At 43.6% G+C, this 25,053-nt stretch overlaps 2 protein-coding genes across 2 annotated transcripts in view; one reads left to right on the plus strand and one right to left on the minus strand.

The window, feature by feature from the left end:
* The window catches only part of LOC117763117 (transcription factor Maf-like), a 42,950-nt gene extending 21,197 nt beyond the window's left edge, over positions 1-21,753 (plus strand). The window contains exon 3 of the mRNA XM_034588020.1: positions 21,607-21,753. The gene's annotated coding sequence lies outside the window, so the exon portion shown is untranslated. The remainder of the gene's footprint in view (positions 1-21,606) is intronic.
* Positions 21,402-25,053, minus strand: part of wwox (WW domain containing oxidoreductase) — a 128,011-nt gene continuing 124,359 nt past the window's right edge. Inside the window, exon 9 of the mRNA XM_034588019.1 lies at positions 21,402-22,927. Coding sequence (XP_034443910.1) covers positions 22,736-22,927 — 192 coding nt within the window. The 3' untranslated portion in view covers positions 21,402-22,735. The remainder of the gene's footprint in view (positions 22,928-25,053) is intronic.

A 25,053-nucleotide genomic window follows, 5' to 3' on the forward strand; every position in this document is an offset into this window, starting at 1 on the left:
CACGGGTTTAAATCGTCTCTGTGTTTAGAGAGAAAACCAGTTAGAAGAGGAGAGAATTTGCTGGTTAACATTTAAAGGCAAAGAAAGTTTTCTAGATTACAATTTTCTCAACACATAATTTTAATTTTAATTTAGAGAATTTCCTGCTTTAGTGTATTCAAACCAGCAAGAAATGTTTTTACAGTTCATGCTACATCATAGGAAGTAAAACTAAAGTTATTGTAAGTTGCTTTGGACAAAATCCTCCATGATTTTCAAGATTTAATCTTTGTGTAGCCAGGATGGTGTAAAATGTCGGGCGTTGGGAAAGTGCGAGTGAGCATCTTGCTCAGGTTAAATTCCTCCGGTGGTTTATCTCAAAGCGAAGACACTGATTTCATACACTCGCATGTTTAATCTGTGTAAAATCCTGCTGCTCACGACAGCTGGGACATTATAAGTAAATAAAATGCGGCTCCTGAGCTAACACATGCATGCATGCACAGATGTCAACACTTATTCTTCTGCTGCCTTCCATACATGAGCAACGAGTTGTTTCCTTCCCTCGCTCCCCCCGTGCATACGTCCAGACAGATGTGCACTGCTGGATGCTGTATATTTATCCATAGTATGTTTACCATAATTAAATTGATGGGAAAAGGTGATGTGGTGTGTGTGTGTGTTTGTGTGTGCGATTGTGCGTGTGTGTGTGTATATGTGCTTGTGTATGTATGTGTTTAAAACCTTATATGACCCTAATACTACACAATACTCGGTCTCTGATATTACTCCATAGGGGAGAGAGATGTTTTTAAGTTCACTCCACATACTTCATCATCTCAAACACACACACACGTTTTGAAAAGTGCTCTATAGATAAAGTTATTACATGTATATAGGCCCAAGCACGTACACATCCACACTGTTCTTATTCTGCTTACTTATCTCCTGTCATTAAAGGGAATGCTTACACACCAGGTGGTATGAACACACATAAAACGCTGGCATGGTGATGAGCCAACCAATGAAACAAATGTTCTGTTAAGGCACAGCCGCAGGCACGGAGCTCTCACTACTGTACAACTGCAGTATTGATAGATGCTGCAGAGCCTGAGTCGCCCGTCCCAGTTTATTTCAATTAGCTCACAGGAAGCAGGAAATAACCTGCAAATCAATTGTCATTTCAACGGGGCTGAGATTCACTTTGTCCACCGATAAAAGATGATGTAGCCAAGGAGAAGATTAAAGGGGCATTTCCTCCTCTGCTCTCACACTGTTGTGCAGTGTATCATTAGTGTGGGCTGCTCCGAGCTTTAAGTTATTCACTGATGATGCACAGAAAGTTTATACACCTTGAGTAAAATGGCCTTGTCTCCTGGTTCAGGAAGTGATCTCCTACATATCCCAGAATGCAGCTCTTTATATAGGATAGAGTATTATTTAACTGTGTAGTAGCTGTTCTGACCTTAGAGGTATAATATGTAACAGTTCTTCATCAAAATGGCTTAAAACAGCGTGACCTTATATTCGTTGACTTCTGCACTTACAATTTTTGCTTGGTAGGGATCAATACACCACCAACAACAAAATAGACCCAGAAATTTTCCAATTTTTCCCGGTATACTTTTCCATTTAAATACATCCAGACACCAGTGCTTACATTAAATCGGCCTTAAAAATCCCACCAACCAAATTGAATATGAGATGCATGCAGATGTCCTCCTTTAATCACCAAGCACAAAACTGTGCAGTGACAGAAAACAGAGGCCCAGGAAACTGTGCGTATATCCGAGCCATGAAACACGCCAGAGAGCTTTTAGCGAGGGAGGCGGAGAAAGGGAGGTCAGTATGGATTGCAGCCGAGCAGGATATAGAAGGTTATATGGTGTATGATCATATCAGAGAACACAGTCATGTATGCAGCCCACTTTACAGTATATCACGCACACACAAACACAGACTCACCTGGAATCACCAGGACATGCCGCAGCGTGATTTGTTTGTGTTGTTGGTGCAGTGGACTGAAGCTGTGGAGGTAGTAACTGTTTGATGGTGGGCTTTATGGCGACACTATATAACGCCCGTGACAGTTTATTCAGTGCATGTCAGGAAGGGGGGGGATTTGTGACAGTACAACGGCTGGGACGCTCCTGCAGCCTCGTGCACTTATACACCAGCCGATCACAGCTCCAGAGGAAAGGAACAGTTTGCATGTTAAATGTCACAGTGATGAGCGCAGTATAATGCAGGAAAACTAAACTAAGTCTATAATAAAAAAGGCTCTAAACTTATAGATGCAGGGGAATTGATGAAAATATCTCAGTTTTTTTATTTTAGCTGCTGTTTTCGATATTCTCGAGGAGACTAAAAGAGTTTGATTAAAATGTTTCCTCCGCTCCACAGCTACTGCGGCACTTGGCTGAGACTGTGAGACGTTACGTTCTCTTTACGGAGAAAAGATTTTCTGTTTTCTTTTTGCGATAACTTTTAGTCGGGCTAGTTCGTCCCCTGGGACCATTAGGCGAGTTCTCATTGGTTCTCCTCTCAAACTGGATGCTATTAGCTCAGTGATTGGGTATTGAATTAGCCTGCTGATTGGATATTGAAGGAGTGAAGACTGATGAGAGGATTTGGCAAAGCTTTCTTCTCCAAACCTCATTACTCACACTCACACTCAAAAGAGAGAGCAGAGCTGGACAACACACACACACACACACACACACACACACACACACACACACACACACACACACACACACACACACACACACACACACACACACACACATACACACAATGACCCCCGTACACACAGACCTTCCTGTCCTGTGTAAACACACACCTCTCCATGAGAGATTTAACAACTTAAACATCATCCCACTCCACTGCAAGACAATTCATTTGCTCACAAACACACAGCGACAACACTCTCTCCCAACTCACCTTTCACGCCTGCTGCAAACAGAGTGTGATCAAAACCACCAAACAAATATTTGATATGATGCATGAGCCGCTGCTGCAGAGACAAGAGGCGCTGGGAGACAGCCCCTCTGTACTGAAAAGAAAGTGTCGTCGGCCCAGGAGAGTGCTGCGTGCAATCGGAGGCTCCTAAAGAGAGGGATGTGTAAAAGGCTTTGTGCTGATTTATGCTGTGTTTCATCCCACAATAAAGATTATGGATGATGATATTGATTTAGCGGAGGCTGTGGCCATGACTGGACTCAGGCTCTCAGGTTGGGAGAAAAGAGAATTGAGCTCATTATCATTCCCAGACACAGGGAGGAAGTCTGTGTGTCCGTCTGTCCAGTGTGTGTGTGTGTGTGTGTGCATGTGTGTGTGTGTGTGTGTGTGTGGATATTCATGTGTGCTAGAGTCTTAGATCATCCTCTGTATTAGCAGCACGACTCTTCCCTCCTTTAGTGTCTGAGAGTGTTGAACCCCATCCTGTCCTTGTCTTTCACGGGCCGCGCAGCGAGCAGCAGGCGTTCCCAGCAGCACGGCGGAGCCGACCAGGAGGGAGGGATGAAGTTATTGACTCCACTTTGATTTAACCTCCTCCGCCTGATCATGCGGAGCACAGACACATGCAGATTGGGGGGGGGATTCTCAAATATAACAGCTGCCCTCTAAGGGACGTGCAGAAGATGCAGATTCAAACATTTTCTCACATTTGCAATTTGAAATTGTTTATGTTTATCAGTGGTGGAGGAAGAATTCAGAGATTTTCCACAAGTGAAAGTTTTGATACCACAGTTTAGAAATAACAAATTTAAAAGTAAAGGTCCTGCATTTAAAAGTGAATCAAGTTTGTACCTTAATTAAGAAGCAAATTAAAAATACCTTGTGATGCATAATTAGCCATTTCAGGACAATAGTTAATTAGTTATGCTTTATAATAAGCTGTTTGAAAATTTAACAAATGCTTTATAAGACACTATAATTTTGCAACAGTTAACATTTTATAAAACACCTTTACTAATTTCCCAGCATCAAAAGTAAGTACAACCGTACTATATAATTTTTATTTGTGAAAGGGGCCTTGTAACAACTGTAAAGCTTCTATTATCACATTACATCTTTTGTTTCCACTGGGAGAAACTGAAAAACTGGACCTAGAGGTTTAACTAATACTCAACCTCTGAACAACAACAGCTTATTTCTCATAAAGTGGGTTTACAACTACAGCTGGCATTAGTTAACCAGCTGAAAACATATAATATACACAAACTCTGAAGTATAGGTGCAAGCTCCTTGGGCCAGAAACAAAAACCTTCATCTTACTTTAGAATTAGTGCAGGGGATGATCCGGGGGCCCTGGATCAAATTGACTTAAATGTGCAATTTACTGATTGGTCCCTCTGTGTAAATTGTGGCCCCTTTATGGCCCCTGATTTACAACAAAAAAAAGACAAACAAGGCTGTAGATGGAGTTAAAATGATTTCCTCTTAAAGTAGAAAAAATATTGTTCTTAAGTGTCTGAACCGTCACAGATCAGTGTTCTGTGTGTAAATGTACTCCCCCATTTGTTTTCAGTGACTTTACAGTGTTCGTGTTTGACTTGTAAACAGACAGTCAACTTTTGTTTTCACATTACGTTGGTTTGGCTAAATACAGCTACACAGTGTTTAGCCAATACATTCCCATTTCAGATTAAAACAACAGCTATTATTACTCTAATATCACTGAGTGCTGTTTTGCTGAGTGCTGTTAGAGTTGTTGAACAGGACAATGGCACTCAAGTGCACTTCTCTTTAATTAATTACCCGCTTTTGTTTCTGGAGGCAATGCACAAACACACACACACACACACACACACAAACACACACACACACAGAGATAATCATGCTCGTGTACACACTCACAAACACACAAGAGTTTGGTGTTTTAGAGGAAAAAGGAGGAAGCGAGGGAGAGAGGAAGAGGGTAATATCAGCAGGCTATCTATCCTCTCTTCCACTGGTGCATCCCAATCCTCTTTGGAAATAACAAATGCATAAAGGAGCCACAACACAAATATATCTGCCTGGCTCAGATAGATAGGACTATGCTAGAGTTTAATACCCTTATGTAAACCAGTAACAATCAAGCCCTAACACACACCCCCACATCACCACTAAGGGGACAATAAGGAACACGCTCTATTCTCTCTCTATCTCTCTCTCTCTCTCTCCAGATATGAACAGTGAGAAGTGATTGTTTATGTGTGTGTGTGTGTGTGTGTGTGTGTGTGTGTGTGTGTGTGTGTGTGAGTGTGTGTGTGTGTAAGGAAGAGAGAGAGAGAGAGAGAAAGGAAGACAAGAGAGCAAGCAGTTTTCTTCAGCAGATAGGGAACAATGCAGTAGCCCAGATTGGTTGGCTCCCTGGTGCTTGTTGTGGTGCTTGTTGTTTCAGAAGCGGAGAGTGATATAGACCCTGACCTTAGAGACCACGACACATCTGATACTCGATTTCATTCAGCCCTCACCATCTCCTCTTTTGATATCTCACTCTCGTCCCCCCGCGCCAATTTGTATTTATACTTTGCCTCCTCTCTCATCTCCCCATCTTCCCTTTGCTGTGTTTTCTTTCCTCTACTTGCAAAAACTGACAATTCAGTAGGAAAAAAAAGAGAGGAGCGACACTAAAAACACGAGCAGCCCGTTTGTCTCCAAAATGTTGCTGCTGACAAGCAACACACACTGGAGGGAGTGACACATTTATCAAATGAGTTTGTGTGAAATGTGCATATGGCAGGTTAACGTACTTTGGGATGCTCGAGGAAAGTTATTACACACTTATAGTATATATCTTGACCATCTAAATAAAATGTGATGTTGCGTAATTAATTGCAAAACAATTCACACACAGATTTTGACCGAAACAACAAGACTGCCTTTCTAAAAGTAGATCGATATGTTTGGTAGGCCCTGTCTGTGTGTGTGTGTGTCTGAGTGTGTGTGTGTGTGTGTGTGCAGTATAGACAGGAGTTAGAAAAGCAAAGGTTAATATCATAAATCAGCTGCCATCTGCATATACCTCTGAGGGAGAGAAAACTCTTTGTCTCGGCTCTCGGCAGCGTCGATCGCTGTAAGATTATATGGCGGCTGACATTTCACACTCGCTGGATGGAGAAAAATTTGGACACTTTCTTTTAGGGGCGTAGAGTGGGCAGCCATAACTGTTCAGCAATTTAACACCGTGTCTCTCTGGTTGAGCTAATCTCTCTTTATTCTAGGGGAAATACATAGTGACATTCGTTAACAATGTCCGTTACGACCGATTTAATAAAAAAACAAAAGTGCTTTTCTTGTGTTGTCGTGCGTTAGCAAAACTTTACAGGGGCCCTCGGATGTTTCCAGACAGTCTGAGCATGAGAAGTTGCTGTGGGAGGGTGGCAGCGGTCGCAAAGATGTAAAGAATCTGTCTTTTCACTGCAAGCTCAGCAAGATATGATCAACTTCTGTAAACCAAGCACACGCGGAAAGTGAAACCCAATGCAGTGCGGACACAGAGACAGGCAGACTGTGTGTGTGTGTGTGTGTGTGTGTGTGTGTGTGTGTGTGTGTGTGTGTGTGTGTGTGTGTGTCGGCCATACCTGATTGCGCGGATGCTGTGCTGTTTCTGTGTGTTTGAAAGCACGGTCTTGAAGTTCTCCTTGATCATCAGGCTTAATGCTGCACTCTCTCAGCCATATAAGACCCTGCAAGGAAACCATCAAATATTTATACAACATTATCCCTGATCCTATAGCCTGTAAGTAAAGAAAACACTCTGCTGACTTTCATTGCATTACAACAGGATCGGGATTCGAGCCCCGGTCTCGGTTTGGAGTTGTTACAGATTCATTGCCTTTTCGTCCACCACCACCACCGGGTGTTTCCCGCAGAACGCTCAACTGGTTTTACCGACAACAAACTAACACAGTAAAGAAGCCGCCCCGTCGCAAACACCGTTAACGGCTCCCGTCGCAGGATCTGTGACAGTTTTTGATCTAGTGATTGAGAGGGAGGACGGTGGAAAAATACAGGGAGAGAAAAGCGAGAGTATTAATTCTACATCCCAGACTGTGAAAGGTTGCTGTTGTTCTGAAGGCTGTTTTATGGAGCAGAAACAGCCTGATCTCTGTGTTGTTTTCTCCCTGATTGATTGCCCTGGCCTGAAGCTCCTCACAATGCACTGCGTTTTGTCGGAGTATTTACTGGAACGTTGTGAGGATAAAAATCACAGCTCCAGACGTCACACTACAGAGGCAAGAGGGGCAAATGTGAAGAACAGAGGCAGAGGAAGCCCACACAGACAGACACATGGGGAGAGAATCACACCATGACATCCGACTGTATCATAAACAGATGCAATGCACTGAAGATGAAATGTTTAAAACCATATATTTACTGCACATGTGCCAGTGCAATGACCCTGTCCTCCCATGGGTCAATAACATTCAGAGGATCTTTATTTACACCGAGTGTTTCAAACCGAACTTTCTCCGTCATGCTTCCCCTCTTTTATTTCAATTGATTTAATTTAATCGTTGTTCTATAAAATGCTATGGTCAAAATTGATCGGAGAGAGAAATCAATATCAAAGACACAAATCAAAATGACCATCATATGCTTAACAAAGATCTTACTGCAGAGCTGTTGGATTAGATTCGATGTGTACCTAATAAAATGGAACCTCAGTGTTGTTTTTTATCGGCAGACTTCAGAGATAACTAAAAGGTGAATTTATAACTTTGCCTCTGTCAGATTTCCAGAGGGGAAGCTGGAGTGAAAGTGTGCGAGTTCCTCCTCTCGTTGTGACATTGGACAACAAACTGTAACAGGACAATTTGTCCCGCTTTCCCCGAATTGATTTCGCTGCACACCTCTGGCACATTCATGTTTCAGAGATGAGGAATCAGTCAGTCACAGACATATGAATTCTCTGGTGTCCCGCTCGGCAGCCAGGAGGAGGAAAAACACTTAGACAAATTAGTTTTTGATTTCTCAAATCCAGAACAGGCAGCTCGGCTTTCATTTTCAGATATTTCAGAGCCGGTGCTGTTCATCATATCTACACTTACACTCTGCAAGAAATGTTTTCAGTGTACGTTTACTGTACATGTAGGTGGACACCACAGGCTGTGATATGCTGTGGACAGGACAGCCCTCGGCTCTGTCTGTCTGTCAGTGTGTGTGTGTGTGTGTGTGTGTGTGTGTGTGTGTGTGTGTGTGTGTGTGTGTGTGTGTGTGTGTGTGTGTGTGTGTGTGTGTGTGTGGAGGGTTCCCCACAGTTGCCGACCTGTCATGGTGACAGAGACAGACTGACACTGTAGCGCTGAGCGGTCGGTCACAGCCTTCACTTCACTGTCTTTTCTCCACTCGTCCATCCATGTTTCTCAGTTTTTCTCAGTAACCAGATCAAACAGCATCTCACACCTTCCTCTCTTTGTCTCGATAACGTCCCTTGATGGCGTCGTGGGAACAGACCGTGGGTGTTTTGAAATTAAGAAACGGTTTTGATGATTTTATTTCTCAGTTCTCTGTTTTTAAATTCGTCTGTCAAGTACAACAATAGGTTTTAGTCTGAATGGGAATGACACACCAAATAAGGGAAGACAATTTATAAAAATAAATCAAATATTACAACCCCTAACTAGATCAGAAGCATCAGCATTAAGTGCAAATGTGTGTGTGTGTGTGTGTGTGTGTGTGTGTGTGTGTGTGTGTGTGTGTGTGTGTGTGTGTGTGTGTGTTTCCATTGTATCGTCAGCCCTGTGATGTGCTGTAGGAGGGGAGTTGATTGCGTAATCCTTCCTACCTCCACATGTTGCTTGTCAGATGATATTCTGCCCACTCTGCAGATTACCGCTCAGATTAACACACAGTGAACACAGGGAAGGTGTGGGAGATAACACCCCCAGTGTGTGAGTCAGTGTGTGTTTGATGTGTATGTGTGTGTGTGTGTGAACGTGTGCCTAGGTGCAGTTTGAATATTTGTGTCAGTGCAAGTTTGTGCGAAAAATTGTCCAAAATTGTTTTGTGTGTAGTTGTGTGTTTATTTGTCCTGCTGCTGTCTGTCTGTGGTGTGAGGAAACACACACACACACACACACACACACACACACACACACACACACACACACACACACACACACACACACACACCTCCTCTTACAGCCTGAGGGGTCGAGCAGCTTATTAAAAGTTCTTAGTGGGAGACGCAGAAGAGAACAAGAGAGCGACTGCCCTTAAGTGGCAGCAGACAGCAGAGACAGAGAGATTTACTTGTCTTATTCCGGCACAGAGAGATTTAAAGGAGCGCAGTGTGTGATTAAGAGAAACTGCTTCTATGATACTATAATGCTTAAATGCCTGCTGGCAAATGTAACGATTAAAACGCGTGTGTGTGTCTGTGTCGTAACACTTGCACAAAAGGGCATGAGCACACAGTATGTTTGTATGTACATATGCCATATTTGTCTCTTTTCTTCCAGTCTGTCTCATGTCTGCTCTTTTGTCTCACGTCCTTATTCTGTCGGCAACCACACTGAGTTTGTGCGAGTATATGTGTGTGTGTGTGTGTGTGTGTGTGTGTGTGTGTGTGTGTGTGTGTGTGTGTGTGTGTGTGTGTGTGTGTGTGTGTGTCCATTCCCATTCTGTCAGGTTTATTTCTGTTATGTTTCTTAATTAGCTAATAAAGGTCATGGCATCTCTCAGTCAGGGGGGGGCAGCGCATGCAAATGAGCCAGAAGGTCAGATGGATTAGTGACCGCCTCACTTTGCCCAAATATGGACACGACCGTGCTGCCATACAAATACCTGCAGCTATTACAGTGCTGCCTCCTCACCGACACACACACACACACACACACACACACACACACACACAGAAATAACAATGACGAGTATCTATTGTTTTGGTGTCTACAGACAAACCAGTGTTTAACACCAGTGCAGTGAGGTTTTGGGGACTTTTCTCACCGTTAAAAGGGAAACATTGAACGTTGGTTTAAATAACAGGTAAATGTTGTGGTGAGCAGTCGTACAAAGCCACCGACTGTTATGTTAACAAGTGCAGCTCACGTCCAACGGCCCTAAACCTTAAGGGGGCGCTCCTCTTACTTCACTTGTCTTGAGTGGTAGCATTCAGTAGCTTTATAATGTCTCCTGTGGCTTTTTTTACTTTCTTCTTCACACTGTATGTGCACGTTATCATTTCATCCTGATAAACAAGATAAACATGCGCTCGCTGCTCTCATTTTGAAAGTGTCTCTTTCAAATAGTGGAGTGCTCCTCATGCTCTTGTCTTCATAACTCGCGGTGCACGAATGCGTGCGTAGATAAGATAAGAGAGAGAGAGGGAGAGAGGGAGAGAGAGAGAGAGAGAGAGAGAGAGAGAGAGAGAGAGAGAGAGAGAGAGAGAGAGAGAGGGAGAGAGGGAGAGAGAGAGAGAGAGAGAGAGAGAGAGAGAGAGAGAGAGAGAGAGAGAGAGAGAGAGAGAGAGAGAGAGAGAGAGAGAGGGAGAGGGAGAGGGGGTGCTCCAGCACTCACACAGTTGTGTTGTCGCTGCAGTGGATCTGTTACTCTCCTCTTTAGGTCCAACACCTCTTCTCGCAGCAGAGCTCGTCTCAGTGTCCTTTAGCCCTAAATCACCAGGCTGTCTCCATGTGTGAAAGCTCTCTCTCCCTCTCTGGGTCTGTAACTCATCCTGTCTGTCTCCCTCTCCCTCCTTCTCTCTCTCTCTCTCTCTCTCACACATAACTCACTAAGTCTCTCTCTGTCTCTAACCTGCTCATCTCTCGTAGCCATTCATGATCACATACTTGTATCACCTCTCTCTCTCTTCCCCCCTCCTCTCTTTCACCTCCCGTCTCCCTTCCTTTCACTAAATAATCTTCAAATCCACTTTTGACACAGCACCGATGCTTCGAGTCACAGCACTGCCTCTTGTTGTGCGTCTCTTCCAAATCCCACCATTCATCTCTTTTTCTCCGGTGGGAGGTTGTCTGGCCGGCTGCCTGACTTACTGCAGGCAGAGTGATGGACAAGGGGTGAGACCCAGTGCATCACACTCCTCTGCAACGACGCACAACAGAGACCAGACACTACAGTGCGACACCGCACTTGAATGCAAAATGATGCAGGGAGTGGGATGATAGACAAAAAGCGAGCTCAAGTGGAGAGGGAATGATAAACAACGGCACGTCGCTCTGGAGGAGCGACTTCACTCCTTGAGCTCATTATGTTCATGAGCTGGAGATAAACGCAGCCGCATATCAGCCTGAGTGGAAACTCTAATAACAGAGATGTGCGTTAATGCCAAACCATCTCACGCATGATGAAAACAGATGTGAGTAAGTACACCTACTATCGGGAGTCGCAGGCTGTTTGGCCCGCAGCATTAAAAGTGCAGCTAAGAGCGAGTCAGACTGTCAGCGCCGTATCTTCAGCTGAGCAGACCCTCATAGATGATAGAGACTTTCTTTGTTATGATCCTCTCCTCCTCCTCCTCCTCCCTCCTTTCACTCAGTAAACTATTTACCCAGAATCCAACTGTTGTTACCCAACACATGTGGCATGTCTTAGTTGCCCTCAAATTAAAAAAAACTGAAGTTCGGTGCTGTGTATAAAGAGGGAAACCATCGTTGGAAAAATGTATTTGTCCCGTCTGCTAACATGGAGGAGGTGGGCTTGATGAGCTCTACTGCAGCCAGCCACCAGGGGTGATTCAGATATTTTGGCTCCACTTTGAGGAGCTGTCATGTCGTCCATCTTTATTTACAGTCTCCACTCCCACAGAATGAAAACTACAAACGCTGCTTGAGGAGACATGGAACGTTTCTGTCGTCTTAAATATTTTTGCCTCTCTGTTGAGTTACTTCAATTATTTAATCTCTTCTCTCCTGTAATTCCCCTTTTTCTTTGAATATGTGAGTCATGTTACACCCATGACCTCCCCTGCCTCAAACCAAGAGTCAACCTCGTCCCAAAGCCTCGTCTGACTTTATTTCCCTCTCACCACTTCCCGAATGCAAACACGTCCCCTGTCTTCTAAACGTCTCCGCGTGCCCCTGGGGCCTCGAGATTTAAAGCCGTTTTGAGAGAAGTTTAAAAAGGTCCGATCAATAATCACCAAAAGTGCCTCTGCCATCTGCGGAATTACAATAACATGCATTTGAATGACTGAGCTCAATATGGCAATCTGCTGTATATCACTGCTAGTCATGACTCATGCTGCACACTTAGTTTCAGTTTCACATTAACATCCCGTGGATTAAGTGCTGGGGCGGCCATTGTATCCCTGCTGAGCATTTCGCTTCTTGTTTCCCATGCACATACAATGGAGTCTAATTAGTCGATTGCCGCTTTCGCACTTTCACTCAGGCTCCCACTCGCTGCTAATAAATGCTAACTACAGAGAGTCAGGCCATATGTCATTAGCTGCATTAGCTACTGTACCGTTTTGTCAGGCGAACTACGTGAGTACATTACATACATTAGTTCTCATTCTCTATCAGTCGTCTGATTACAATAAATGCTCTCTCACATTGTAACGATGGGCTTTACAATAATGGGCCATAAATTAATACAGTGCTCAGCAGTAAATACTATTATGCTGTTAGTGTTTACAGTAGACCCATGTATATATGGCTGAATAGGCGGATAATTACCATTAACAAAGGCGGTCACACCATAACAACAGCCACTTAGCCCATTTGTCATTACACCGGGGGGGTCAGAGGGGGGAGGACTGCCTTCTGATCAAGGATATCAATGCCCCCAAATCTCATTGATCTCATCAAGGGATCAATAAGTGTATCAGCAGCTGTGTCTTGTCACCATTAAATTCCTGCTGGATTTGATCTCACAGAAAAGGAGGCGTGAAAAGGTTATTATGGTAGAATTCACTGCTCCGTCTGTGTCATTTGGCCTTTGTGTTATCACTGAGATCATTCCTGCACACATGAGAGCGTATGGACCGTGTGAGTGGCAAGGAAGCATGTAAGGTGTGTGTGTGTGTGTGGTGTGTGTGTGTGTGTGTGTGTGTGTGTGTGTGTGTGTGTGTGTGTTGAGGGGGGTTTCCATATGAAATGTACACGAGGGTGAATCTCAGTGGTGTTAATGGCTTTTTAAATGTCAGGGAAAGTCAGGGAATGATAAAAGAGAGATCTGTTATCCACTGTCCTCATGATCACCGTGGAGCACAGTGCTGCTCAGTGTGTGTGTCTGTGTGTGTGTGTCTGGGTGTGTGTGTAGGAGTAGGCCAACTTCCACCCATGCTGATGTCAGCATGATTTATGCACCAATCAGATTAGCTCTGAGAGAGAGAATGAGAGAAGGAGAGTGGGGAAGGGGCGTTAGTCGGCTGCTTTATCGTCACCACACATGCTGACGACAAACCAGCAGATTTGAGACGTTTTTCTGGATTTAATAAGAACTAGAAATCCTTTTTCACTGAGTCTTTCTGTTCTTGACCCAAAAGATTTACTATTACTGAACATGTATGGCAGACAGTCACTCCATGCAGCTGAGCCCAGTATGAACACAGTGATGTTCCTTCAAGAGAATTCTCACATAGGCAACACTGTGTCACCAGAGCAATATAGAAATATGAAATCAACATTTTCACATTAATACAAATCTGTCAATCAGAAATCAGCCAGATTCTAAATCCATTTAAAAAAAGATCTATATTTTTTCAAGTAGACAAATGTTGCTTTTTTCCAATCTGGTTTTGTTTGAAATTAGTTTTTATTACTTGCATGACAAGAAGTAGTAGTTTTTTTCATGATGACACATTTTCCTCACCCTGTGATGGACAGGTGAGAGCCAAAGGAAATATTTGATAAAGTAAATATTAGTATAAGCAAAATCATTAAAATGTAAAACAGTAAAATATGTAAAATCTAGTTATAACACTAATTAGTACTTATTTATATTAATATTAAACGTATTAGTTTCTAATTGCAATAGTATTTATTTTGAGTTAAATTACCATCTTTTGATATATTTTCTGAAAGCTCACATAAAAATAATAATTATCCTTCCCCTCAACAAACACACATAAGATCCCAGATCAGTCAGAACTTAGTATTTTCTTTGTCAGTAACACAAACACAGAATCAGGGAGACATCAGATGTGAGAGTAGATTCATCATGATGGTCATCATTGATCATTGTTTCCTGACCTGAACTCTGTGTTGACTCTGTGAGACTCGACTCACTCGGACTCCTGTCTCATGATCAAACAGGCAAAATCTCCCTAAAATCCACACTCTATAAAATAAACTCTGTGTGTGTGTGTCTGTGTGTGTGTGTGTGTGTGTGTGTGTGTGTGTGTGTGTGTGTGTGTGTGTGTGTGTGTGTGTGTGTGTGTGTGTGGTTTGCCCGCTGCCCTGGCCTGCTCTAACAGAGGGCTGAGTGATGTCACAGCAGACTGCATTTTAATAGAGAGGGAAGCAATTAGAGAGGGGACAGGGCGAGAGGTGGAGAGATGGAGAGGCTGTCTGTGTGACACAGAGTGTGCACGGCTCACACACACACACACACACACACACACACACACACAAGCACAAACACGCACTCATTACTAAGGATGAGTTAATTAATTGCTCAGTGATTCACGGTACTTGTAATTAATCTCGTAGTTATGTGAGTGTGTTTCTGAGAGGTGACTCCTCTGCCTTCCATTTATAACCCCCCCCCACACACACACACACACACACACACACACACACACACACACACACACACACACACACACACTGTCACTCTTCAAGTGAACATGCACGTGTCTATTTATTCTCGCAGTGTTTTACAAACCAGAATTTCTCAATGACGCTTCACAAAAACTTTGTTGTTGTTGTTGTTGGCAGCTTCAGTCTTGAGGTTAATTAGGCTTTCACCCTTTGCTTATTTTTTATTATTGCTAATTATTATTGCTGTTAACCTAATTTATTGCTTCCTATCTTTTACCTCATTTCACTGTTAAATTCTTTAAAATGTTGACTTTACAGAAGCTTTAACTGCTCTGCAGGCACCTGTCTTCGTACAAAGGTGGAATCCAAGTAGAAATGAATATATTTAAGACTTAAAACAACAGAATACGTGTGTGTTAGTATCCACGGGGGAGTTGTACCTCACTGAAAAGACAGTAAAACAGTGGGAACTCACATTACGCAGGTGAACAGATGACAGAGATCAAGCTTGCACTTCTCTATATTGTGTTTTAGTTTTGCCTTTTATTTGGTTAAAAGGCTTTTTCACCTAAACAGTCCCAATTAGGGGGAAAGCCACAGAGAAACTGTACTGGTGTAAATGCTCCGTTACATCACGTCCCATCAGGCTTTCATTCCTCCTCCGAGCTCTTAGCACATTCCCTCCTGTTCCTCGTTGGATCGGTCCAGTTGAAAAATGATGTGTATTAATCTTGGCCTCCTTTACCCACGATCCCTTGCATTTATCAGCACGGGCCCGAGTGGTTGGAGCAATCACATTTGGAAATTAAACAAATAAAAAAAGTTGAAGATAGCTGAGTGAGTGATGACGCCGGCCCGTTGGTAGCAGCATAAATCTCCACCTGTCACCGCCCCACCTCTGCCTAACACACATTTGGATATTGTTATGATTTTAGCGTGTTTGCATATATCAGCCTAATTTATTAGAATCAAACGGCGTCAGACTTATTTACAAGCACGACCTGGGCCGCTGCCAATAAGCCCATTAAGAGCATTGTTGGAAAGTGGTTATATGATCAAATACACAATAGTAATTGTGAGTGGAGAGAGGCCGGAGCGTTTCTCAATGAGGTGATTATCTGCGTGCAGGTTATTGTGCTATTTCAGCATGACATGTAAATCTGCAGTCAATCACAGCTGCAGTCGGCTGTCAGCAAAGTGATATTTGAAAATGTCAATGACAACATTAAAGATGATGAAGGGGAAAGAAGAGGAAACGAGAAAGTGACGCAAGAAAAAGTGAGAAATGCTCAGTTTGGGGTTGAGAAAACTAAATGAGAAGAGCTTTTTGTGTCTCAGTAATGAGAGAATTTCTTCATATTGTAACCAAACGCTCGATTGGACTCAAGGATTGAAGAATTGATCAGAATTTGGTTGTCAAAGGTCAAAGTCACAGTGTTTTGGACATAACTCAAGAATTAACACTAATTCAGACAAAAAACATTTATATGTTTTTTATTGAATTTGTTTAAAGTCTCTTAATATATTGTGTGAGAAGGAAATGACTGGTTGGCAGAAGCAGAGATGAAGCAGTATTGCAGTATCGATCTTTCTTTGCTTTTCCTGACCAGATTTTTTTATCATAAGTAGGAAAGTTGCTTGAGTTTAGGCACAATCTGAGCTGCACAGAGAAATGAGCTGAATATCTTCCAAACACCAAGGATGAAAAACGGTAACTTACCGAATGCAGACATCGATCAACCTGATTTGATCTTTCTTTTATTTATAAAAAAGAAAATTGTTTCTATGTCCGCTTGTGTTACATTTCTTGTTTCATTTGCTTCTTTTGGTAGAAAATAAAAATTGTTTTGTAAAAAAAAAAGTTTTCTCAAAAAATGCTGAGAATTATGAACATTATTAAAAGATGTTCAACCCTCCTCAGCCATAGTTGTATGGACGGCTTCTTCCACTCAGGTGAACCCTTTTGTTTAGACTTGTGGTCTACGAGAAATCATACCAACACACTGATGACAACACACTGACACGCACAAACACACACAAACACGCAGCAACTGACATACAGAGAGACAGAGAGAGCAGAGGTCTGGGGCTAAGTAAGCGGTGCACCAGGTTCTGCGTCATTTACCACGGCTCAATAACAACCTCTCACTCCGCCCGACACACCTGGTCACACAAAGTGACACTTGCTGTCCTCTAATAACACACACACACACACACACACACACACACACACACACACACACACACACACACACACACACACACACACACACACACACACACACCCTATCTCCTTTCCCCCTATGGTGGCCTTAACCAGACACATTACATCCCCACTCCACTATCTGCTCGTGACAGATGTATTTATGTAATGCTTTTGATGGGTATTGATTCACGCGGCGGAGCCAGTTAAGAAACAGAGAAAAATGAGATTTCAAAATCAACATGGCTGAGGGGGTTGTTTGGTGGAGACGCTGCCTAACGAGACAGCGAGAGACACAGGGAGAAAGAAAAAAGGTGTGTGTGTGTGTGTGTGTGGGGAGGGGGGGGGGGGGGGGGGGGGGGGGGGGGTGTAGAGCAGTGAAGTCAGTAGTTGCACCAGACCTCAGGTTAAGTGCACACAAAACACGCACTTATTTCACAAAACATAGATGGGATGGATTGAGGACATGCAGGAAGTGTGTGTGTGTGTGTGTGTGTGTGTGTGTGTGCGTGTGTGTGTGTGTGTGTGTGTGTGTGTGTGTGACCTTGGCTTGGCCCGGTGGTAAAGTGGGGCGTCAGGAGAGTCTGTGTGTGAGCAGCCAAGCGTTCTCCCTCAGATTAGCGGGCTTTATTACTGCCACCAACCACTGGCCTGACAAATCCTCTTATTTCATTTTACCTTCCTTTACCTCGGCCTCCCTCTTTCTCTTTTCCTCCCTCTTTCTCTTTTCCCCCCTCTTTTATTTCCCTAAACCTGCGTCCCGGTCGTTTCTCTTGACTCTGAAGCTTCCCCTCGCTTCACCTCGCTCCCCTCCTGGCTCGCTCTCACACTGTAACGGCCCGATTCTCTATTTTCTTCCCAGTGTTTTCTCGTCATTGTCTTTCCATCTCCTCTCTGGCTCCTCTCACACCCATACAGCTCTTTTTCCTGCCTTCCTCCACTCCTCCTCTCGCCGCGCTCCTCCCTCTATCTCTCCCCTCTCGCCCTCCCTCTCTATAGTGTGATGAATCTGTGGACAGGGGCTAATAATTGTACTTCAGCCCAAGTGCTCATTTTTCTTTGTGTTTGAAAGCTGTGACAGGCAGGAGCTCCCCCCCCCCCCCCCCCCCTTCTCTACCCCCTACCCCCCTCACCTCTCTCCCCCCTCTCTCTTTTCTTTCTATCTTCACACAATGGGTGAGTAAAATAACTCAGGGTTTACAAGGTCATGCTGTCTAGCGGTGAGGACACGCTGGGGACTTGGGGCTGGAAGGATTTCCTCAAAGGTGTCGTGTTGAGGCTTCAATAAAAACAGAGAATGTTATAGATTGCTGGAGCAGATCTGCGGGGGGAAATAAGTGCATTTGATAGTGAGCAGGTTCGCTGGAAAACAGCTATTTGGATCCAAATGTTATCAGCGCCGCTTCTGAGGTTTTTATGTAAAAGAGCACGTGGAGGACTGAAGACTTTGTTGCACGTGCCAACATCCAGGCAAACACCATCGTCCTGTTACACAACTTTCATCATTCGCAAAGAGAAAACTGTGTGAAACGCGAAACCTCCTGCTACACTGAACTTTCACAGCTTATTTGTAGTGCGCTTCTGAGCAGTGTGGTGTTTTAATAATGTGCCAAACAGCACAGGACGTCTGTTTCCACGGGTTCGTCACATCTCAGAGAGACGTGCATCCGCCACAGTCTCTGCTCCTTTTACCTCTGAACACACAAACCCAATCACACAAAGGCCAAAGGAGCTTCTCTTCCTGCAGGTGAATAGAAATTTTAAAATCTGCAAAACATGAACTTAAGAATAAAAAAAATACATCTTTTTTATATTAAAATGTATATAAGACACTGGGGGAATCATTAGCAAATTTTTCTTTTGCCTATACAATTATAAAAAATACATAATCTCAGAGGAAAAGTCTGCAAGCAAAGCACATGTGCAGATATTGAAAGGAAATCATATTTTCATCGACTCGACAGTAGTACTTAATGAAAATTGATCAACAGTTTTAATCACAATGTCATCTTCAAGAGGGAGATGGAGAGAGACCAGGGGGGGGGGGGGGGGGGGGGGGGGGTGGGGAACAGGAAGCCAGACTTTATTGCCCGCTGTAGTTAGATGGTAAATTTCCTCCTGGCAGATATTTATTGAGTTAGTTGAGTCTAGAGAGAGCTTTAACATTGATTGTGATCATTAAATATATCCGCTCGAAATGGCAACATGGCATTCCCTCAGTCAATGGAGCCAATAGGAGCAGAACAAAGGCATAATCAAATCAATCCTCTCATAATTATTCTTTGAGAGGTGAAATTAATCACAAGAAGAAATAAAAACAATAATGGAAAATGAAATGGTCAGTCGTAAACAATTACTGCCCAAATTGAAATAAAGTCAGTGAAGGGAGAAAGTCAACGATAAATCCGACTAATTAAAATAACACTCTAATGTATCTTGGTTATTTGGTTTGCACCAGCTTTCAGTTATCACACTGTCTTGTTCTGTTATTATAAGAGAGAAATAAAGAGATGGAGAGAAAGTGTGTGTGTGTGTGTGTGTGTGTGTGTGTGCGAGGAACACACTGTGGGGTCAAAGGATCAAGGTCCTCCTCTTGTGAGAGCCGTGCTGCGCTCTCCTCCCTGCTCGCTGAGAGGAAGTGTAGCTCATTGATTAGCTATCAGATGATTCCGATACGGCCTGATCGATAGGACTTTGTTCGAAAAGCCAGGCAGGACCCTCCCTCTTCACTCAGGCACACACACACACACACACACACACACTCAGCTCCATGGATCGGCCACTGCAGCATCCAGCCACACAGACGTCTGCTTGTTTGTTGTTCTCCTGAAGACTTTCCTTTGTGTCCTGGGTTCAGTCGAGGGCTTCCTCAAACTCTGTTTTCTATAGCTCCTCGTTTATAGAGCCGTCATTGACAAGCCCATAAGCTCGGCTTTGCTTCTTAGAATTCACCTCATGAATTTTGTGTGTACTAAGTGCACGGGTTGAAATGCCGTTGTGACTTCAGCCACTGACAAATGGCAGGTAGAAATTTAACTGAAGAACTGAGAAGACAGATTTAGTTTAGCATCAGTTTCCTGATCTGCAGTGAAGTCACAAACAATCATTTTTCAATACTTTATCTCACTTTCTGTCTTTTTGAAATGATTCTGGTTCTTACTTTATTCCCAGTTTGAGACTTTCCTCTTTCACTGGAAGGTGATGGTGATGGGGCCAAAGTCTCAGTTAGGGAATTACTCTCTTTAAGATGATCACAAACACAGGTTGTGGGACTATAGAATGTAAAACAGTATCTGCTTTGGAATAAAGTCCTATTTCAAGTGAAGTGTGACACATTGCAAGAAATTCTCCCGTAGTTATTCTTGGAGTGACACAGTCAAGTATAAGGTCCACAGAGCGGCTGTCTCTCAGGAGGTAGAGCGGGTTGTCCACTAATTGCAGGGTTGTCGGGTTTGATCCTTGGCTCCTCCTCCTCTCTAAATGTTGAAGTGTCCTTGGGCAAGACACTGAACCCAGAGTTGCTCCGGAGCCACGTGAATGTGTGTTGAATTGGTGAATGAGCAGCAAATCGTCAAGCACTGTGTCTGTTAACCGCAGAGATAAAAACAAAACACAGACAGACAGACAGACAGACAGAGGGAAACTAAACAGCTGACGTGCTAAACGCTCACTGGGAAATACAGACAGACGCTCGAGGAAGAGACTGGTGACGAGGCTCAGCAGCCTGCAGACTCAGATCATGCACACGGTGAAAATATGCTCCATGAGTGGACAAATTCTAAGAGAGCAATTTTACAAAACACTTTTTTCTCACTGTGTACATGTGAGACGCCGACTGCTCTCACCGACCGCACGTCTAAGTGTGTATCCGTGTTCCAGGCATGTCCTGCACTGTGAAAGCACAGCGATAAGACACCTGTAGTGTGGGGACAGTACAGATGATAGCAGGGCAGGACGCCGCTATCGGTGTCTGCACAGGCCACAGCTGTGTAAAGGCTCTGCACGTTTCTGACTGAACATGTCAGTGTGTCTGCACAGGGGTGACCAGAAAAACTAAAACAGACCACAGGACATGGAGGGACTGTGTTTGTGTGAAATAGAAGATCACTTTTCTAATTACCTCTGCACAGTAGCTTATGTTTTCACCTCTGTCTGTGTTGTTTGTTGAGTTGTTTGTAATCAAAATTACGCAAAAACTACTGCATGGATTACCATGAAACTTGGTGGATGTGGTAGAAGTCAGGGAAGAAATTTTTTAATTTTCGATTCGGATCTGGATCAGGGGGCAGATCCAGAAAGGTTTCATCACTTTCTGTAACATTGCATTGATGGGCTGTTTTTTTTTACTTTTAGACAGATTGTCCAAGGAATATTGATCTTGATAAAAAAACAGGTGCATTTAGAAGATGGATTTCTATAAATTAGGTGCAGCTTGATTGAATTTAATGGGACTTTTGTTCCTTGGTGGAGGTTTGAGCTCTGAGTGCCGTTCTAGCTCTGCTCACAGAATCTCGAGGCTCGGGGTTGTGACATAAAACAAATGAGTGAAGCAAAGAGAAAAATTATCTAGTTTTATTTTTGTATCATCAAACACAGTGTGGCAGCGACAAGGCTTCAGTGTTGTTTCTCTACACACACACATCTCCCTCTAATGGCGCGCACATGAATGGACATTTCACTTTCTGTGGTTAAAAAGATTTCACACACATGTTACTTGCTGAATCTTATCTCACGATACTTTTTGTTTGTGTTTTCTTACAGATATGACACTGGAACGCTGATGTTTCAAGAGCAACCTACGGCATCCCGACTGCCATAAAGCACAAGGTCTCTAAAGCGTCCAAACAGAGAAACAAACCCAAGGCCAGAGTTCAACATTAATACAACGATGAAGAAGAAAAAAAAAACCAACAAGAGACTGAAATCCCATATTTTTCTGGTCAAACATCAAGGGAGGAAACACAGAAATTAAAGATCACGGACTCTGGAAATAAGATTCTCCACCAACTGTGTTCAAGTGGACACAGATCATCCCGTTAATACCTCCAAATTGTAATTAAGACTTACCAGAGTATAGATTATTAATACTTAGGCTGAGTCCGATAGCGAACAGAAAAAATATGATGTCCACACCCTTTTAGCACATGCCCCGAAATCAGGATGTAAATATTGTACAGTAAACGAATAGGGACATTGATAGGAGATGAAACTATTGCAGAATAATGTATATAGCCATAAGGATCATACTTCTAGTGTGTTTATATATCCATAAGTGTCACATGCCCATTACTCCTTATTTCTTTTGTGCCCAAAAAAAAAGATTTAGCACAATGCTTAAACAATTCTCACTGTATCTGGATAGGAAACATCATTATCTACATAGAGCTCGACAACAGGAAACTGAAAACACAGACAATAATTGGAAAGACAGAATATTCGCCGGGTGGTTCACTAATACTGGAATCAGATGCATAAGCTTTGGAGTGGATGCTTATTCATTAACAGGTCATTTTCAAATACAGTCCTGAAATAGACGTAACAAGTTTATAAAAGAGAGTAAGAACAAACTGTAAGACCCCTGAATTCATCCCAAATCTTCTCCTGCCCCCCCCCCCCACACTGTAAAGAACCACAACAGAGCTGCACACAACTAAGACTTTGATTTTTTTATTCAATAGTGTATATGGATCCCCCCCGTACTGTATATGTAGTGTGTTTTAGCCCCTGTAGTCACGTGATGGACGTCCATGGTTGGCAGCTCTTGTATAGTGCAGTCAGAGTGCAGTTATCTTTTCTTCAGTTTATATCAAACTGGACGTCGACATGATTTTTATTACTTTTTGGCTAGTCCTCCTCCTCTTCCTCATCCTGCTCCTCGTCCTCATGTCCATCAGAGGGCCTTCACCCCCGCAGACGTCTCTGCCACCAGGCGCTCGCTCAGCTCCCACAGTCTGGCGGCGCAGCTCTGGTCCTGGGCCTGCATGGACGGCAGGCAGCGGAAGCAGTTGTTGAAGTACATGCCTCCCAGCCCCTCCAGCTCCGGGGCCACGGCGCAGTACACCGTGGTGGCCGCCCCTTGTTGCTGCGGACAGAGGAACAGAGAAGAGATGTAAGATCAGCCTGAAGGAGGAGACACATTTCGGAGAACTCAACCACCGACACATGGACATGAGGACGTGTCTTGTCCAGAGAAAGAGAGAAGGACGAACAACGAACACTGCAACGCGACTAAACCCTTATGTCCTCTGTCAAACACACACACAAAAAGAGACAACAGGACAGAGTGTCTACAGGAAAAGAAAAAATAATGCCGTCTCTCCCCTCCCCCTGAAGCCCATGATGACTGGGTCATATTACCATGGGAACAGCATAACCCCTTACTGTACATATATTTATATACATATATTTATTTATTTATTTATTTCTCTACCCGGTGTGTACAGGACCTCTGGCTATATGGGACCATGTGAATGCTACAGATGTAAAGACTCACAGTGGAAAAGGTGAGAGCTCGGACAAGGAAATTACACCAGCTCCTGTGTGGATGGGAATCACAATGGAAACGACGACTATTATGTAAATTGTAAAAGGGCAGGTTTTAATGTCATGAATATGTATATTTTCACATGATGTGCATATGAGTTCAGCCAGGCTTTACAGAGTTGAGAGTAAGCACTGGAAATGGACAATTCTGTATCTCTGTGTTTGAATCAGAAGTTGATTGGTTATAGATAAGCGATATTTTCACGTAGAATACACACACACACACACACACACACACACACACACACACACACACACACACACACACACACACACACACACACACACACACACACACACACACACACACACTTCAAGTCTTTCCCTCCAGCTGTTTCTCAGTCCGCTCTCATTTTGAAGGCGAGTTTAAATCTGACGACCGGTCGAGTCTCAACCCGGAAAACCCTCTGTTTCATGTCGTCTCAAGCCGAGACTCGCTAAAAGTGAAACAGTATTTGAATGCAACCTGCTAAGTTTACACCCTGCCCCGTCAGTCAGTAATTAGTGGGGATATTCTTGGAGGAGAGAGAGATTTCTGTGACATTTGAAAACGAAAGCTGAAACGGCAGCAGAATAAACACGTCCGAGAGAATTACACACATAACCCAGCTGCTCAAAGAGGGATCTTTCATGTTGCAGCTCCGGCTAAAAGCTGCTGTGACAGCTTCCCTGCAAACTCCGAGGCTGGAGATGACTTCTATACGGCCACATGAAATGGTTCGCCTCTTTATCTCCCAATGAGAGGGAGGGGTGGCAGAGAGAGTGAGAGGGAACACTGATGTGACGACTGCGGACTAATGTTTCGCACAGGCACTGGCTCGCACTGAGACAACCCATATATGCAGTAGTCAAACATGGGCAAGACACACAAACATACACACATGCATAACGGAGCCACGTTACATGCCAACTGTTTGAACAGCTTCCTAAAGCAGCTGTAGGAGCAACACACACGAAGTGGAAAGATCCATTGAGGTCCAGAGCAGCTATACTTTCACACACGAGTACAGACATATGCACAAAATGCAAATGCAATGAACAAAAAAAACCACACAAATCAGATTCCAAGAAATATTTTTCTCAACACACACACACACACACACACACAAGCCCCTTTAAGCTCAGAGTAAACTTCCACCAGGAGGAGCCGTGGTGTGTAACGTTGCAGCAGCAGATTGAGCGTGTTTGAAGTGCAGTGTGATGAGAGAGCCGGTAAACAGCAGATGAAACGGCAGCATCTCTGTGTGCGCCGCTGTCTGTCTCACCTGCCAGTGGGGCGATAACTTCATCCACATCACATGCCGCCATATCAAAGACAGACAAATGCCAAGCAGTGTCTCCGAGTTGCAGGTTCACACGCGCTCAGTTTAACTCATCTCCCCCCGCTTAGGGCATCTGATTTAGCTCGTCTGAAATGCCTTTCAAACTCCACTGAAGATTTCAGTGCAGCCGCCTCTGATTCGCAGACGCCCCCTTGAACTTGGCTGACTTTCAGAAACAGTTTGTTTGTGTCCAGTCACCAAACACTGGTCCTGCTGCACCGTGGAAATACTAATAAAAAACTTTCATGGTCATAATCCAGGTTTATGTGGCTGAATTTAAAATGAAGGCTCTGGGACTTTTTTTCCCAAAAGGACTTCAATATTTGGAAAGAGAAGTGTGTAC

This window comes from Hippoglossus hippoglossus, chromosome 6 (assembly GCF_009819705.1).
Source record: "Hippoglossus hippoglossus isolate fHipHip1 chromosome 6, fHipHip1.pri, whole genome shotgun sequence".
Lineage (NCBI taxonomy): Eukaryota > Metazoa > Chordata > Actinopteri > Pleuronectiformes > Pleuronectidae > Hippoglossus > Hippoglossus hippoglossus.